This window comes from Triticum urartu, chromosome 6A, assembly GCF_056163025.1.
Source record: "Triticum urartu cultivar PI428250 chromosome 6A, HENAU_Tu73, whole genome shotgun sequence".
NCBI classification, from domain to species: Eukaryota; Viridiplantae; Streptophyta; class Magnoliopsida; order Poales; family Poaceae; genus Triticum; species Triticum urartu.
In genome coordinates this window covers 111,574,555-111,592,401 of record NC_141878.1, presented here as the reverse complement: position 1 = coordinate 111,592,401, position 17,847 = coordinate 111,574,555, and the positions used below count along the sequence as shown (strand labels likewise).

The window sequence follows — 17,847 nt, the reverse complement described above, 5'->3', positions numbered from 1 at the left end:
CGCCTAAGTTTGAAAAATCCTACCGAGTGTAGAGCAAACCTCCCACTCGGGGGCTTAGCTGCAGTCCAGCACTCGCCTAAGTTCTCCTACGAAGAGACTTATCTGCGGTCAGCACTCGCCTAAGTTTGAAAAATCCTACCGAGCGGAGAGCAAACCTCCCACTCGGAGGCTTAGCTGCAGTACGACACTCGCCTAAGTTCTCCTACGAAGAGACTTAGCTGCGGTCAGCACTCGCCTAAGTTTGAAAAATCCTACCGAGTGGAGAGCAAACCTCCCACTCGGGGGCTTAGCTGCAGTCCAGCACTCGCCTAAGTTCTCCTACGAAGAGACTTAGCTGCGGTCAGCACTCGCCTAAGTTTGAAAAATCCTACCGAGTGGAGAGCAAACCTCCCACTCGGGGGCTTAGCTGCAGTCCAGCACTCGCCTAAGTTCTCCTACGAAGAGACTTAGCTGCGGTCAGCACTCGCCTAAGTTTGAAAAATCCTACCGAGCGGAGAGCAAACCTCCCACTCGGAGGCTTAGCTGCAGTACGGCACTCGCCTAAGTTCTCCTACGAAGAGACTTAGCTGCGGTCAGCACTCGCCTAAGTTTGAAATTCCTACCGAGTGGAGAGCAAACCTCCCACTCGGAGGCTTAGCTGCAGTACGACACTCGCCTAAGTTCTCCTACGAAGAGACTTAGCTGCGGTCAGCACTCGCCTAAGTTTGAAAAATCCTACCGAGTGGAGAGCAAACCTCCCACTCGGGGGCTTAGCTGCAGTCCAGCACTCGCCTAAGTTCTCCTACGAAGAGACTTAGCTGTGGTCAGCACTCGCCTAAGTTTGAAAAATCCTACCGAGCGGAGAGCAAACCTCCCACTCGGAGGCTTAGCTGCAGTACGACACTCGCCTAAGTTCTCCTACGAAGAGACTTAGCTGCGGTCAGCACTCGCCTAAGTTTGAAAAATCCTACCGAGTGGAGAGCAAACCTCCCACTCGGGGGCTTAGCTGCAGTCCAGCACTCGCCTAAGTTCTCCTACGAAGAGACTTAGCTGCGGTCAGCACTCGCCTAAGTTTGAAAAATCCTACCGAGCGGAGAGCAAACCTCCCACTCGGAGGCTTAGCTGCAGTACGGCACTCGCCTAAGTTCTCCTACGAAGAGACTTAGCTGCGGTCAGCACTCGCCTAAATTTGAAATTCCTACCGAGTGGAGAGCAAACCTCCCACTCGGGGGCTTAGCTGCAGTACAGCACTCGCCTAAGTTCCCTTACGAAGAGACTTAGCTGCGGTCAGCACTCGCCTAAGTTTGAAAAATCCTACCGAGTGGAGAGCAAACCTCCCACTCGGGGGCTTAGCTGCAGTCCCGCACTCACCTAAGTATGAAACACTTCTCATTTCCCAAGGACGACGAGGGGCAGGTCGACCGCCACCTTCTCCTTCGGAGCTGCACCACAGACACAAAGTTATTTCGAGTGAAGATCAAGTCCCACTCGACGGGTCATCCACAAAGAGATTCAATGACAAATCAAGTTCAAATAAAGCCTAAAATATCCGAGAGACCTCAGATCAAAGTACTCGAGCCCACTGCTCGGCAGAGTTTAACTGTTACACTTCCACTCGGCATTCTGAGGCAAATTTAAGGCAGAGTTTAACGGTTTACAAAATACACTCGGCATTCCGAGGCAAGTTTTTTCATTCCTCAGGAGGAGGAGGACTGGCAGGGGCCACGAACTCATCCAAGTCAATCCCATCTGCGATGCGGGTAGCAGCAGCAATAAATGTCTCCATGAAGTCCTGGAAGTTGTGCTTCCTCGTCTTGGCGACTTGGATGGCGGCCAGCTTCTCCTCCCGCACCTCCTTACAATGGACGCGGACCAGGGACAGAGCCACGTCAGCGCCACACCGAGCTGAAGACTTCTTCCACTCCTGCACTCGGTCAAAGATTCCATTGAGTCGAGTCATCAGAGACTCGAGATCATTCTGGAGCGTAGATTCCGGCCAAAGTGTCGGGTCGATCCGCTTCATGGCAACCTTCAGTCGAGCCAAGTAATCCAAGACGCCGTCAACACGAGACTCCAGACGGAGCGCGTTCATTGCGGCCTCGTCCTTCATAAGAGAGTTAACAGGGTCCAAGCTCGGCTCCACTCGACTGGTCTCCTCTTCAAAATTCTGGCAAAGCTCTGCATACAAGATTCAAGGATAAGACAATTTTCACAGAATGAGTCGACTCAAAAACCAGTCGGAACTGAATGCGCACCTTCAAGCTTAAGGTACAACTTCTTGGCGAGGCTCCCCAAGTAGCTCTCCAGGTCGTTTCTCCCGCGAGCGAGGCCTTCCAGCTTCTCGCTCAGGGTGAGGTTCTCCTTCTTCCAACGAGAACACTCCCTGTTGGCTTCGTTCAGAGCGGTCTTGAGCTTGGTATTCTCTTGTTCTAAGTGGTCGACCGAAGCTAGCTTCTGTGCGGCCAGAGCAGTCTTGTCATCAGCCTCCTTACGGGCAGCAGCCAAGTCCTGATCCTTCTTCGCCAGAGCTTCTTTCAGTTTTTCTGCAAAAATGATGATTGAGTCGGAGAAAGCGAAAATATACTCAAGCCTAAAAACTAACCAGTCGACAAAGACGTCTTACCTGCGGCACCGTCTCTGACCGTCTGCAGTTCTGTCCTGGCCAGCTCCAAATCAAGGTTCATTTGAATTTGCTGCTTCTCCAAGTCAGCCAAGCGGGTTCCAAGATCACAAGATTTCTGAAGTCAAAGAGGAGGAGTTACAATTTCAGTAAAAAGGAAAAAGCAACAAAAGCAGTAAACACTAAGACTACGGTCGACTGCCAGCAGTCCACCATAGTCTCGGGGACTACACCCAGTGGGTGCACTCAGCGTGCCCCCATCGGTTCCTATCCCACTCGACCGATCCCTGAAGTCGAGTCCAAGACAAGCTGCTTCCGAGCAGTTAAGAGACAATAACAGAGTTTCTAAGACTACAGCCGAAGCAAAACATTCGACAGTAGCCTCGGGGGCTACACCCAGTGGGTGCACTCAGCGTGCCCCCACAGTAAAACAAAAAAAGAGAGAAAGACGTCGACATGACCCGATCAGACAGAGCGAAGAAATTCAACTACAACAACTCAATTTAAAGACTACAGTCGACCGCCAGCAGTCCACCGTAGTCTCGGGGACTACACCCAGTGGGTGCACTTAGCGTGCCCCCACTCTTCCAAGAATTGGCAAACACACCCAGTGGGTGTACAAACTTAAAGACCTTCGGAAAAGAGAATCTTCAAAGGACATATCGAAACAGACCAAGTGTTGAAGTCGACTGACCTGGACATTACTTTGAAGAGCCGAGCTCGCATCATATGCCGCCTGGCAAGCCTCCCGAGCCACTTTCACCTGTTCCATCATGACTCCAGCCTGGCGTACAGCCTCCTTCGCAGCAGCCGCTTGGTCCTCAGGGATGGGGTACGCAGCAAAAAGCGAAGACGGATCCGCAGTCGACGCTGAAGGCCGCACACTCGTCAGAGGAACAGCGGAAGTCACGGAAGCCCGAGTGGGTTCGCCATCGTCCCGAACTGCGGCCTCAGGCGCCGGAGTGGATTGCGGAGTCTTGCCAGCCAACGCCTTCTTCTTCCTCTTCACCCTCAGTGGTCCGTCGTCGTCGTCGTCCGAGAGGTCAATAACATGAGGAGGAGCTGCAAGGAAAACATTCAATCGCAATAAAGTTTCAGTCGACTCAAAAGCAGGAACGTCAGTGATCGTACCAGGGTTGGAGGTGACAGCGTCCTCCATCTCGTGGTCGTCATTCCTGGCGGAGACCTCAGAAGTTGCACCACTGCAAATCTCGAAAGTTGGTCAATTGGCTCAGTGAATCGACCAAGGATCCGTCCACAGTCAACAAAAGAAAGCAAGTGTTGTTGTTACCCAGAAATGGTGGGAACAGCTATCTTCATCTTGGGCAAGGCCTTGGGCGGCTTGGATGGCGTCACTCGTGGGTGCTTAGGAGCCTTCTCGGTCGGCGGAGGAGAAGAAGTCCGAGGGCGTTTCGACGAATGCCCAACAGGAGTGGCCGCCTTGCCACGTTCCTGTGCTGGATCGTGGGCGAGCTTAGACCGTCCCTCCGGGCGGGAGGGTTCAGCCTCCTCCTCCTCCTCACTGGAGAAGATGTCGTCGCCTTCCTCTCCCTCACCGTCGGACTCCCACTCGACCTGGTCATCCCCGCTCTCGCCTTCGCTCCCCTCACCTTCCTCGGTCGGCCCTTGTGCCCCGCTGGGCGTCGAGTACATCTCAGTGGTCGCCTGGAAGACAACAGACAGGACGAAAGTCAATCGACTTATCCAAAGAAGACCAATACAGAAGGTCAAATATCCGACACAAAGACATACCTGGTCCACTTCATATGAGTTGTCGAGTGGAATTACCCTCCTGGCTCCTCGGGGGTTGTCTTTGTTCCCCGTGATACTTGACAGCCACCCCTCCAGCATCTCATCGATGACCTCCTCCGGGTGGATCCGAGTGGTGTCGTCAAGGCCAGAATACAGCCACATCGGGTGGTCTCGCGCCTGGAGCGGTTGAATGCGCCTCTGGAGAAAGACCTCTAACAGGTCCATCCCAGTCACCCCCTCACGGACAAGCTCAACCACTCGACCCGCCAACACCTTGACCTGGGCCCTTTCCTCCGGCGTGACTTTCAGAGAGACAGGCTTCTCGGCTCGGTCGAGGGAAAAAGGAGGAACACCAGTCGACTGTCCGGGGGTCGCCTGGTCCTGGCAGTAGAACCAGGTCGACTGCCAGCCGCGGACCAACTCCGGGAAGGTGATAGAGGGAAAACAGCTCTTCCCCCTCGTCTGGATCGCCAGGCCCCCGCACAGCTGGATCACTTGCGTCTTTTCATCACTCGACCTGGCCTTCTTCACCGACTGGGAGCGGCAAGTAAAGATATGCTTGAAAAGCCCCCAATGCGGACGGCAACCCAGGAAGGCCTCGCACATGGAAATGAACGCGGCAAGATAGACTATGGAGTTGGGGGTAAAGTGATGGAGCTGCGCTCCGAAGAAATTCAAGAAACTCCGGAAGAAAGGATGGGGCGGCAGAGAAAACCCTCGGTCGATGTGGGTGGCTAGGAGCACGCACTCACCGTCACGGGGTTGAGGTTCAATCTCTCCCTCCGGAAGACGCGCAGCTTCGTGGGGAATGGCTCCCCCCTCGACCATGTCATCAAGATCCTCTTGCCGGAGCACCGAGGGCATCCAGTCGCCCTGGATCCAACCTTTGGGCAGAGCGGTCCTGGAGGAGGATCCTCCCCGAGCAGATCTCTTCCCTTTCCCCGCCGCCGCCTTCTTCGCGCGCTCCAAAGCGGTGGTCTTGCCCTTCACCATCGTCGCCGGAGAGATCTCGCACGGGCTCGCGGCGTTAGGGTGAGAGCGGAGGTAGCAGAGAGACTGGCAAAGGGAGAGAGGAAGAAGGAAGGAGAAGAGAGCGCACGGCTTGGAAACCCCGAGCCGGCAACTTATAAGGGGCCGCTCCCGAGTGGCTGACCGGTAGGCCCAGGCCATCCAGTCAAATCCCACAACAGACGCGCGCGCAGTACGTGGCAAAAAAGGCGACACGGAGATCGAGGAACTTCCGCTTTATCGCTTCCGATTACTGCGGCTGCTCCCATCCCGCGCGCTTCCCAAAATCCAAATCCCGCGACATCCGCGGGCCGCAGAACAACTTGCTAAAAAACAGAAGACCCCGATCGCGCCGGCACTCGGTATGGCACAAACAAAGAAATTCACTCGACGGAAGGCCTGGAATGGATCAAGGCGACTGAAAAAGGTTGGCAACGTCATCCGTGACGATTGTCCCGAAACGAGGCGCTCACATAGCCCGAAGAACCAGTCGGAAAGATTTCCAACTCTTTCCCCATTCTAACCTCGATCCATTCGGGGGCTAATGATGAAGACATGTACCTAGGGTAGGGACACGGACCTGACCGAAGAGTCCTACTCTAGGACACCCCTGGGAGAAATCACCTTTCAATCGACTTGAAGGCATCCCACTCGACAGGTTCAAGACACTCGACCAAGAAGCTATCACTCGACCATGAAGCCAACCACTCGACCGCCGGGAGATCTATAGTCACTCCGTAGACAAACGGTCTGCTGTTAAGTAGTCTTTATGGTCATTATAGCTCTTTATTAGGGGCGTTACCAGTAACGCCCGACCTTAAATGTACCTTAAACCCTGCATTACTGGGGGCAAGAGGGAGCCGGCGAACTCTATATAAGCCACCCCCCTCCTCAGTAAGCAGGGTTCGCACCCCTGTAATCTATACACGCATAATCCAGTCGACCGCCTCTGGGCTCCGAGACGTAGGGCTATTACTTCCTCCGAGAAGGGCCTGAACTCGTAAACCTCGCGTGTAACAACCTCCCAATAGCTAGGATCTAGCCTCTCCATACTCACCCCCCTACATCACTGTCAGAGTTAGAACCACGACAGTACACCCACTATCAATAATCCATTATGAAGACGCTGGTGTCGTACCCTACAGTGCAGTTAGGGGGATAGGCTTCACGAAGAGAATTGTGAAGCAAAAACATTTGACGAACCAGTGGGTTATGAAAGCTTAGATCCAGATTAGGACTAATAGGGAGAGTAGCAAGCGATTCAGGAACGAAGTACATAGTAAGACCATTCGGGCATTTGATCTTGCGCCCTACAAGATGTTTAAGGTCCCCAGCAATAGCGTCAGACGATTTTGGTTTTCTACTGGAGACATTTCCCTGCAAAAGAGAGTTAAGCTTTCTTAGCCACCCACATCTTCAAGGGTGGCTTAGAAGCAATAAGTCTAAGTGCAGCATCTGAGAACTTTGGCTTTGGAGCCCTAGCAAACAGTCTTGCAGGTGGACAATAGTATTCATAAGAATAAGCAGAATAGTTCTTGGTCTTATGAACATGGCGGTTAAATGAACCGCACTCATATTCATAGGCCTGAGTAGGGTTTCCCTGCAAAACATTTGCGTTAGTGCGACTCAGGTGAGTCCTTTGTCTGTATGAAGCCTTTGGACCGTATGAAGCCTGTGGTCTGGGGTTTGTCTTCTTCACGTGTGGTGTCATGATGACATTCACAGGAAGATTCTCCAGACATTTTTTCGGAACCCAGATCTTCTTCATAGGCGGTCCATTCCTGCAGTTAGTACCAATGTACCTAGCAAACACTTCACCATTCTGATTCTTAAACAGTTTATAGTTTGTATCAAAGGATTCATCAATGACAATGGGGTTTGCACAAGTGAAGCCAGATAGAGTGGATGGATCTGCTGAAGATTCCTTTGCAACAACCCATGTGGTTTTGGGATGCTGCTCAGGTTTTCGGTAAGAGCCATCAGCATTCATTTTCCTTACGAACCCAACACCCTCTTTCCTCGGGTTTCGGTTCAAGATCTGCTTTTTGAGGACATCACATAGTGTCTGATGCCCTTTAAGACTTCTTTACATCCCTGTTTCAAGCAATGTCTTCAACCTAGCATTCCATCAGCAATAGCAGTGGTATCCTCGGCAGAGGGGTTAGTTTCCACATCAACAGTTGAAGATATTGCAACAAGTAGCAGCAGTAGAACATTCAGCAACAGAAGTAGTATTATCACGCTCAATGCATTTAAGACATGGTGGTTCAAATCCTTCCTGAGCGAAACTGATCTGTTTGGCGCAGAGTGACTCATTTTCCTTTTGAAGATCTTCATGAGGCGTTCTCAATTTCTCAAGATCTTGCTTCCTTTGAAGATAATCATAGGAAAGTTTTTCATGAGTTGTTGAGAGCGTTTCATGACGACTTTCAAGTTCCTCATACTTAACGTGAAGATTTTTTATGTCTTCAATTAAGGACTCAGATCGAGTCATTTCAGCGCCTAACAGATCATCGCTTTTGTCTAACAGTTTTTGAATATGTTCCATGGCTTTCTGTTGTTCAGTTGCAATTTTAGCAAGTGTTTTGTAGCTGGGTTTTGAACCACAATCAGAGTCATCGTCACTAGATGTTTGATAGTGAGTAGTGCGTGTGTTTACCTTGGCACCGCGTGCCATGAAGCAGTAGGTAGGAGCGGAGTAGTCCTTGTCATTTACATCGGTGTCGGTGATGAAGTCATTGTCTTCATTGTTGAAGATGGACTTGGCAACGTATGCTGTAGCCAGACTTGCGACGCCAGAATCGGACTCCTCCTCAGACTCTACCTCCACCTCCTCAGAAGCGGACTCCTCCTCTGAATCCATTTCCTTGCCAACAAACGCACGTGCCTTGCCAGATGAGCTCTTCTTGTGTGATGAAGACTTTGAGGAAGACTTGGAAGAAGACTTTAAGTATTTCTTCTTCTTCTTGTCGTCAGAGTCATATTCCTTGCTCTTCTTCTTCTTTTTGTTCTCATTGTCCCACTGCGGACACTCAGAGATGAAGTGGCCAGGTTTCTTGCACTTGTGACATGTTTTCTTCTTGTAGTCATGAGCAGAAACTTCATCATTCCTTGAGCTTGATCAGGAAGACTTTCTGAAGCCTTTCTTCTTGGTGAATTTTTGGAACTTCTTCACAAGCATAGCAAGTTCCCTTCCAATGTCTTCAGGATCATCAGAACTGCTGTCAGATTCTTCTTCAGATGATGAGACAGCTTTTGCCTTCAAGGCACGAGTTCGCCCATAGTTTGGACCGTAGATATCTCTTTTCTCAGAAAGCTGAAACTCATGTGTGTTGAGCCTCTCAAGTATGTCAGACGGATCGAGTGTCTTGAAATCAGGACGTTCTTGAATCATCAGGGCTAGGGTGTCAAACGAACTGTCAAGTGATCTCAGTAGTGTCTTGACGACTTCATGCTTGGTGATCTCAGTAGCGCCAAGGGCTTGAATTTCATTTGTGATGTCAGTGAGTCGATCAAACATGAGCTGGACATTCTCATTGTCATTTCTCTTGAAGCGGTTGAAGAGGTTGCGAAGGACATTGATTCTCTGATCTCTCTGGGTTGAGACGCCTTCGTTGACTTTGGAGAGCCAGTCCCAGACTAGCTTAGATGTTTCCAAAGCACTCACGCGGCCATACTGTCCTTTGGTCAGATGACCACAGATGATATTCTTGGCAGTAGAGTCCAGTTGAATGAACTTCTTGACATCAGCAGCAGTGACACCTTCTCCAGCCTTGGGAACGCCGTTGACGACATACCATAGGTCGACGTCAATGGCTTCAAGATGCATGCGCATCTTATTCTTCCAGTAGGGATATTCAGTTCCATCGAAGACGGGGCACGCAGTGGAGACTTTAATTATCCCTGCAGTCGACATAGCTAAAACTCCAGGTGGTTAAACCGAATCACACAGAACAAGGGAGTACCTCGCTCTAATACCAATTGAAAGTGCGTTATATCGACTAGAGGGGGGGTGAATAGGCGATTTTTATGAAAGTTTTCAAAACGTGGAAGTTATGAAGACAAACGATAGAAATAAACCTATTACCATGCAGCGGAAGGTAGACTACACTAGGCAAACCATAGTCAAGTATTCAATGGAGTGAAAGCACAGTGACTAATAGCAGCAATGTAGTAAGGATCAGGTAGGAAGATATTATGAAGCCAAACAGAACACGCAGTCACTCAGTGAAGACAAAAGATAGTGCAATCATACAATGACTTCACAAGGACCAACAGTAAGTAAAGGGAAGGGAAGGATGAAACCAGTGAATCGTTAAAGACAATGATTTGTTGGACCAGTTCCAGTTGCTGTGACAACTGTACGTCTGGTTAGGGCGGCTAGGTATTTAAACCTGAGTACACACAGTCCCGGACACCCAGTCCTGAACACGCAGCTCAGGACACCCAGTCCTCACCGTATTCCCCTTGAGCTAAGGTCACACAGACCTCGCCCAATCACTCTGGTAAGTCTTCAAGGTAGAGTCTCAAACCTTCACAGACTTCGTTCACCGGCAATCCACAATGTCTCTTGGATGCTCAGAATGCGACGCCTAACCGGCTGGAGGATTCACAGTCCTCAAGTGTAATAAGCCTTCAGATCACACAGGCAAGAAGACTTAAGTGATGCCTAACACTCTTAGGCTCTGGGTGGTTAGGGCTTTATCCTCGCAAGGAATTCTCTCTCAAAGGCATCGAGGTGGGTTGCTCTCAAACGACAAAAGCTGTACTCTAACTCTGAGCAGCCAACCATTTATGGTTGTAGGGGGTGGGCTATTTATAGCCACTAGGCAACCCGACCTGATTTGTCCGAAATGACCCTGGGTCACTAAGGAACTGACACGTGTTCCAACGGTCAGATTTCAAACTCACGCGCCAGCTTTACTTGGGCTACAAGCAAAGCTGACTTGTCCGACTCTGGACAAGTTTCGCTCTCATAGTCTTCACTCGAAGACATAGGATTTTGGTTAAGCATCACTTCAGTCATTCTGACTGGTTCACTTGGACCCCACTTAACAGTACGGTGGTTCCTATGACTCAACAAAGAAGAAACAGAACTACAAAAGATCTAAGTCTTCGAGCTCCATAGGCTTCATGCGATGTCTTCTCTTGTCATAGTCTTCAATGTGAGTATCTTCACATACCACCTTTGATATCAATGTCTTCATACATTTTTAGGGGTCATCTCTGGTAGGAAAACCGAATCAATGAGGGACTTCTACCTGTGTTATCCTGCAATTCTCACAAACACATTAGTCCCTCAACTAGGTTTGTCGTCAATACTCCAAAACCAACTAGGGGTGGCACTAGATGCACTTACAACCACCACCACTACCACCACCAAAAAGAAAAGTCAAGTAGATACCTCGTTCAAGGAGGCCATTCAAAGATATACCTACAAAGAACTCAAAAGAGATAGATGTATCAAACTACTATCACTTTCTTCTAAAAAATCCTTTTTTACGAGGGGAAATAGTGAATGTGAATTCCTCTTTTCGAGTCCATGTTTGTAGCATTTTAGCGGAAGCTATCAAATCAAGGAAAAGGTTATCAAAAAGAGAAACTTATCAAAAAGTGCTTCGTCAAAGGTTTTTATTCGTTCTTTCGACAAAAAGATAACGACCGAATCTTCACGTGCATGCACTTTTACATGTGTCCATCGTCTCTGATGCATAGGATAAATATGTGATTTATCCAAGTGTTTTTTGCTCCAGATCTAGAATGTTACGGTTTGGAACCATGCATGTGTATGCGTGGATGTGGTGGTGTGATTGTGGTGTGTGTGAGTGTGTGTGTGTGTCCTTGTAATTGACAAATTTGTTATGTGTTGTGAACTTCATATGTACTTAGGTTCTCCGAGCCATTCTTACTTAAATAAAAAGGTCTTACAAGAGCATCATGTCATCCGGTAGGGAGATATGGGCGGCGCTAGAGGGGTGACGTAGGAGGAAGCATGAAAGGGTATAAGAAAGAGGATCATTGACCGGCAAGATGATGATGATAAGGTTGTGTACAACGATGGCCAGAAGGTAATGGGTGTCCCATGAGCTGAGAGAAGGTGCTCTATCGGTGTTAGGCAACATCCTTACTCAATGCACATTGCCGGTTGCAACAACAACATTCCAAGTGAGACGAAGGTGACGGCGGCAAGTAGGGGACAACGTGCCACAGAGGACGTGCATCGAGAGAGGGGGTTGGTACGGGTTAGAAGGGGGTGGCATGAGGAAATTTAGGGTCGTCAAGCAAGCATGGAGTAAGAAATATGCCCATAGAAAACTAAGTATTAAGTTCGTGCTCCAACCAGTTACTCAAAAATCGATAAAAAGAGACGTGCAAAATATTTCAATACTCCCCCTCCTGTCCAGGCTCCGTTAGGCCTTAGTCGTGAGATCGTTGAAGGCCAACTATTTTTCTATTGACTGGGTCTTCAACTTAAGACCTCTTGATTTTGACACTATATTGAATTCATGCTCCAACGAATTACTCCAAAAATCCAAACCGATAAAAAGAGGCGGACAATACATTTTCCAGCACTAAAGAAAATATATTTGGTGTCCCAAAGCAGAACCAGTAAATATATGTATAAAAACCTCTTTTTGTGAAGAACAAAAGGCAGGGAGGAGGAACCAAGAGAGCCGCAGCTAGAGGCGTGCCAAGTTTACATAGACGAGACTAGCCTAGTGTGCAACGACCGTCCGTTGCTGCCATCGCCAGCCCTTTACCTAGCGAATCCCGTCGCGTCGAGCCCCACATGGAAACCCCGTTCCTTTCAGATTCACGCTGAAAACGTATTTATTATCCAAATAATTCTTGTGCCCCAAGAAGAAGAAGAAAAAATCAGCTCTGATGTATCCTAAGAAATTCTTGCGTCGCAAGCAGAGCCTACCTAGGCAGTTAGTTATCTTGGAGTGCCCGCGTATAAATGGGATAGCTTCAAACCGGCCCCAGAAAGGAGAAGTGCACAAAAGGTATATCTACCCGCCGATCGCGCGAGAAGCGCCCGCCGGAGGTAACCGGAAGGCCATGCGATGGTGAGCGCTGCTCTGTTTCTACCCACGAGCATTTTGATCCATTTTTTACTGTGCGAACGTGCTATGTTTCTGTTCGTTGGGTACAGTTTGCTGATTTATTCTTGGGTTTGCGCAGGGTCTCCTGCCGCTGTTTCTCCGGGCGGTGGCGAGGCTGGCGGCGTGCGTCGCGAGCAGGCCGCCGGCGGCGGTTGCGGCGACCGTGCTGTACCACGGCGGGGCGCTGCCGAGGGACCCCCGGCTGGAGCGGCTCGTCTGCGACGGCATGCTCGACGGCGGCGGCGGCGACAGCCGCATCCTGCATCTCGTCGTCGGCGTCATGAGGTCCCTGGGCTAGCTGCGAGACGTGCCTGGCATGCTTTCTTCTTCTGTCAGGAGAATCCACGGAATTCGCCGGTATCAGATTCCTATACGCCAGCAGTAGTTTAGTTCGGTACTGAACTGACCCAGCTAATTTGAAGTTCTATGAAGAGAACGTGCGTGCGTAGATTATTGTTAGGCCAGGAAGTCAGTCGGCGTCGGCGTCGGCGCCGTTTATTGCGCCGGCGGCCACATGCTCGCTCGGCCTTTCCTGCGAGAAACAACCAGAAAATGCTTCGACTCAACGTGGCCAGTCTGACTAATAGTAATGTTGTCATGGGTCAGAAATTCAAGGTTGAAATGTCAAACGCATACAAACTTAAAACTCACATGCACACAGCACCAACGGAAACAAGAATGAAGAAATCATCACTTTCAGTATAGCCTCATCAACGGCATCTATACATACACTGACAGACAAGCACATGAGCACATCAAACAACCGCACCCAACAACATGTATATAGTATGGTATTCCCTATCAAATTGCCCGCTCGAATTCTCCAACCAATGCTCTCTACCTAGACATCACACACAGGGAGCAATGCAATGCAATGCAAGTATACCACCAAAGAAAGATCGAAACAAGGCCAGGCCACCAAGGTGCAAGGAGGCATGCAACTACCTCAGGAGATCCTCTGAATCATGTGATCGCCGTCATGAGATCTGTTGCTGTGGTAAAACACACGGTCTGGTGACAGGCAACTCATGCCCTCTTCAAAGCGCTGATCCGCGCAGCAAGTTCGTCGAAATCCGGCATCTTCGGGTGCACGTTCCCCCTGGACGTGTCCTGCTGCAGCGAGATGGACCGAGCAGGAGCCGGAGCCTTCGTCCTCCCCACCGGGGAGCCTGATTCTGTAGGCAGAGACACTGTCCTCTCTGGATGACTGGGTGCTCCGTCTCTGTTGTTGCCATCAGCAGGTTGATCTGCTCGAGGCCGGGGAGTCCTGGACTTGGCCCTCGTCTTGTGCTCCTCCTCCCTCTCCATCCCCTTCTTGCTGTAATGCCTCAGAAGCTTATCCATCATCCTCTCCTCGTCGTCGTGCCCCCCTCCTTCACGGGGATGAGCGCTCCTGCTCCGGTGCTTACGAGGCGCTCGGGGCAACAGATTGCCAAAATCAATCGCAGTGTCAGTCTCATCCTCCTCTGTCTGGTAGTCGCTGCCGCTCGTCGACCCGTTACGCCTGCTCGAGTGCCTTCGTCGCTCATGGTCGTCTTGGGAGCCATTCCTGCTGCTTGGACGCCTTGTTCGGCCACCAGGGGTTTGGCTTGCCACCTTTTCATCATTGGCCGCCTCGTCATACAAAGAACCGTGTGTTGGTGGCCTTGAACTTTTCCTTCTGACGGAAACGGGCCGAGGAGGTGCACCATCATCGTCGACCAGACCGTCTCTCCGGTGACCCGTTGCTTCCGAGCCGTTGAGCTTGTAACCATTAGCAGCTTGATCTGTTGGATTTTCATGCGCGGGCTTCATGCTAGAGTTTGGCTTCACATAGGGAGGCCGCATGTTGACAAGCTTCTCTGGCATTTGCTGCCTATCTTGCACCGGCTGTCCAAACTCTCCCATATGCCGTGCTCGATTGTACAAGCCATTATTATCTTCTTCAGCAGACTTCTCGCTCGTCGCTCTGTACGGCTTGGAATATGGAGGAACCTTGTTTACTGCTTTGCCATTGCCATTCAAGGTGCCAGCTGATTCAGTTTCTTGCTTTTCCAGGCCCAGGGTTTTAAGCCCCAAGTCAGCATGTCCCCAGTTATGATCAGTGCCAGCAGCCATGTGGGTCCGATGGTAGCCTTTGGCATTAGCCTTTTCGGCGCCGTCTTTCTTCTCAGTTTCCTTTAGGTCTGTGTATGGAGGAACTATTTTCTTCATTTCTCTTTGAACAGATTTTGCCACGGCAACCTCCTGCTTCTTTGAGCCATTGAGATCCAGCTCCTCTGCATTCATCAGTTCCCTCCAAGACTGACCGCCCTTTTTCTCGTCTTTGTTGACCTCCTTTTGATGACCATTCCTTCGCTTCATGTCCACAGGAGGCACATCACTATCCAAATGTTTCTTCTCAACAGGTTTATCTGAATAGTTCTTTCTGCTTTTCTCACCAACTTGACCAATGTAATCAGGAACGACATGAATATCTTTTGGTTTTATCTGAAATTCTTGCTTCCATTCACGGCCATCAGGTATAGATTTAGATTTCCTGTCAAGCACAGCATGCTTATCTACCCTGTGTCCATTGCGCCCTGATGCTTCAACCTCTACACCGTTGAATGAACCCTTCTTCAGAAGTTCCTGGTAAAAAAGATCACAAGTGAATGACCATTCGAGTTGTTAATAAAAAGGATGGGCGGTATAAACCAGTGAGTTCCCTAAAACATACCTTTTTATTTAGAGGCACACCAGATATCTGTCGTTCAAATGTCTTGGTATTAAACGGGATCGCAAATTCTTCAGCAACATCTTCAATCACTTGCAACTTCTCCTCCTTAGTAAATGATTTGTTCTGAAGCTTCTGAACAAACTGTCCACGTAAGGGTTAAGTTAATCAGCATAGGTGCAACGAAGAGAGCAACTCAAAACACAAAAATCACAGCATGGTATGCACCTCAGAGCTAACAAAAGGTTCAATGGAAGCCCCATATTTCTCTGTGAATACATGTCTGAGTTCACACAGTTCAGGTAAATCAGGATATCTAGCAGCAGCGAAAATCAGAGTTGACACAGCTTCCAAGGCTTCATGAGGGCATTCACTGTAAATAGAGCACCATATGTTAGTGATCAACTATACAAGGAAGTTGCGTAATCATAACTGAATGCAACCAGAAGTATTCGTAACTTCTGTAAGAGGTGCATATGCTTGATTGATATAGCAAAACACGAACAACACATCTAGTATGGAAGTTGGGTATATACCCACTGATACTGAACAATTGTGCAGAAAGCTAGTACTCCCTCCGTCCGAAAAAACTTGATGCTAGATACATCCATTAAGGGAAGCTTTTTCGGACGGAGGGAGTATATGCTTATTTGCAGTTTCGAGATCCTCTAAGACTTTGGAAAAACCATGCAAATAGTTACAGAACATAGCTAATACATACTAAGTTAGTTGATCAGCTAAATTGACAGGAATTGTGTCATTTTAGGTTTTCAATCAAAACTGGAGCATGTCATGCATTATGCAGAAAATGGTTCAGAGAGTCAAGCTATTGCTGTCAACTAAGCAACAATTTTGAAACATCACATACGGGAGGAAATCACAAAGACCTCATACACCAGAAAATGTAGAACACACATCTGCGGTGCAGTAATCGAATGAAACATATGGCATCAATTGATCTCAAGCTTAATTACTAGGGATTGCAACATTGACCGACATGTCCCTTGTTAACAATCCCAGCATAAACATCGGTGATACCTCTGTTTCTGCAGGTTGTTGAGCTGCTTCCCTATGTAGTCGCAATACTGCTCGATCATGTCATAGCAGGAAGCTTGGTTCATCTCCACAATCAGCCCTTCCATCTGCATTCCATCCCAGGAGGAAATATCCATCATATATATACACATCCCATGCCCAACATTTACAAAAGAAAGAAAAAATGCAGCTGTTTGCACCAAGTTAAAGAGTACACTGCTGGTAATAATCATTAGTAAGCAGTGCAAGTCTGTGAGTTGAGTGTGCAGGCCGTACCCGTCCGAAGGCGTGCGATTCAAGGTTATTGGTGAGGAGGTCGGCGACGTCTTTCCTCAGGAACTTGACCATGGCCTGCTTCTTCTTGCGCACCAGATCCAGCCGGGTCCGGGTGCATTTGATCGCGTGCTTGCTGCATCAGACAGCGGTAGCAAATCCAGCAATCAGATCAAGAAAAAAACATGCAACAGCCTGAACAAAATGCGATCCACCCAAATCGAGGATGCAGCAGCTCGAACAAGCGACACAATCCCCCAAAAAGACAGATTCCCAAAACCATCATAGAGCAAGCAAAGCTGGACGAACACATCCAAGAAACAGCGACACGAATCACGAATCGGGCCTGGTAATCTCCAGCCAAACAAGAGGGGAGAAAGGCAGGCGAGACAGAGAAACAGCCCTTGAATTAAAGGCGAAGCAACTTTCAGCTCGGAAACTGAAAAAAAAATCCGGACTTCTGATGAACCACGGCCGCAGCAATACAGAAATCAAACAAATGCCGGCCGCCAGCACCGGAGAGCTCGGCGAGCAACACAAATCATCCCCAAAAATCCTCAGCCGCTGGATTTCGGGCCGGCGCGACCAGCAGAAGCTGGAGCTGGAGCTCTCACGGACCAGCAAGAGCAAAAGCAAGAGCCGGATGGACAGACGGGGAGAAGGGAGGGATCCAGGGCCGTACCATTTGTTGTGGAACTTGGAGTTGAGCAAGCTGTCAAACATCTCCAATGGCCGCCGCCGCCGCCGCCGCCTCCTTCCCCTGCGCCGCCTTTTGCTCTCTCCCTCTTCTCCTACGCTTGGAGTGGTGGGCGGCGGCGGAGGTGGAGGTCGGGTGGGGAGGGGGAGCGGGAGCCGGCAATGGTGGCGAGAAAGGGAGGAGAAAAGGGGAGAAATTGGGAGGACGTTGGTGGGGTGGGGGGAGGTGGAGGTGGAGGTAGTGGAGAAGGAACGCCAACAAATCAATGTTAATGTTAGCTGGTGCTCAACAGGGGCCAGGTGGCTGAGGAGACCTGCTTCCTCCTGTTGCGGTTGCGCGCAGGAGGAATTGGGTGGGTTTTCTTGGTGGAAAAAATTGGGGAGACGAACAGCAGCTTCTAGATATATAGAGAGAAAGAGGGAGAGAGTAACTGCTCTTGGAAATTTATGTGCATCCGTCCAGTTATTGTCCATTTGTGGCGCAGTTACCATGTGCATGGGCTCCCTCCCACCATTTCAACTTCAGTTTGTGAAGTGTTCAAAAAAAAAACTTCAGTTTGTGAAAGTAATTCTGTTTCTGTGCAATGCCAAAGTGTTTCTGCATCCACGATTCATGGCCAAAAACTAGGGGCTTCCCCTCTAGAATGAATTCAGGGATCGCTTTTTTGTCTTCCTTTTGGGCG

General features: G+C 49.5%; 1 protein-coding gene across 1 annotated transcript; it reads right to left on the bottom strand.

Moving 5' to 3' along the window:
• Positions 1 to 13,144: 13,144 nt before the first annotated feature.
• Positions 13,145 to 17,530, bottom strand: LOC147964342 (uncharacterized). The gene is made up of 6 exons (XM_087526867.1): positions 17,151 to 17,530; positions 16,472 to 16,604; positions 16,199 to 16,302; positions 15,389 to 15,533; positions 15,164 to 15,304; positions 13,145 to 15,075 (listed from the first exon to the last, which is right to left on the bottom strand). The coding sequence occupies exons 1-6, from the start codon at positions 17,189 to 17,191 to the stop codon at positions 13,492 to 13,494; spliced, it is 2,148 nt and encodes a 715-aa protein (XP_087382993.1). The 5' UTR covers positions 17,192 to 17,530; the 3' UTR covers positions 13,145 to 13,491.
• Positions 17,531 to 17,847: the final 317 nt, after the last annotated feature.

Bases quoted from the DNA above. Each gene is read 5' to 3' on its own strand.
- LOC147964342 (XM_087526867.1), bottom strand. From the start codon at position 17,191: ATGTTTGACAGCTTGCTCAACTCCAAGTTCCACAACAAATG. The intron at 16,303-16,471 runs GTACGGCCTGCA...GATGGAATGCAG, and splicing joins AATCGCACGCCTTCGGACGG to ATGGAAGGGCTGATTGTGGA. The intron at 15,305-15,388 runs GTGCATACCATG...TTACGTGGACAG, and splicing joins AACCTTTTGTTAGCTCTGAG to TTTGTTCAGAAGCTTCAGAA.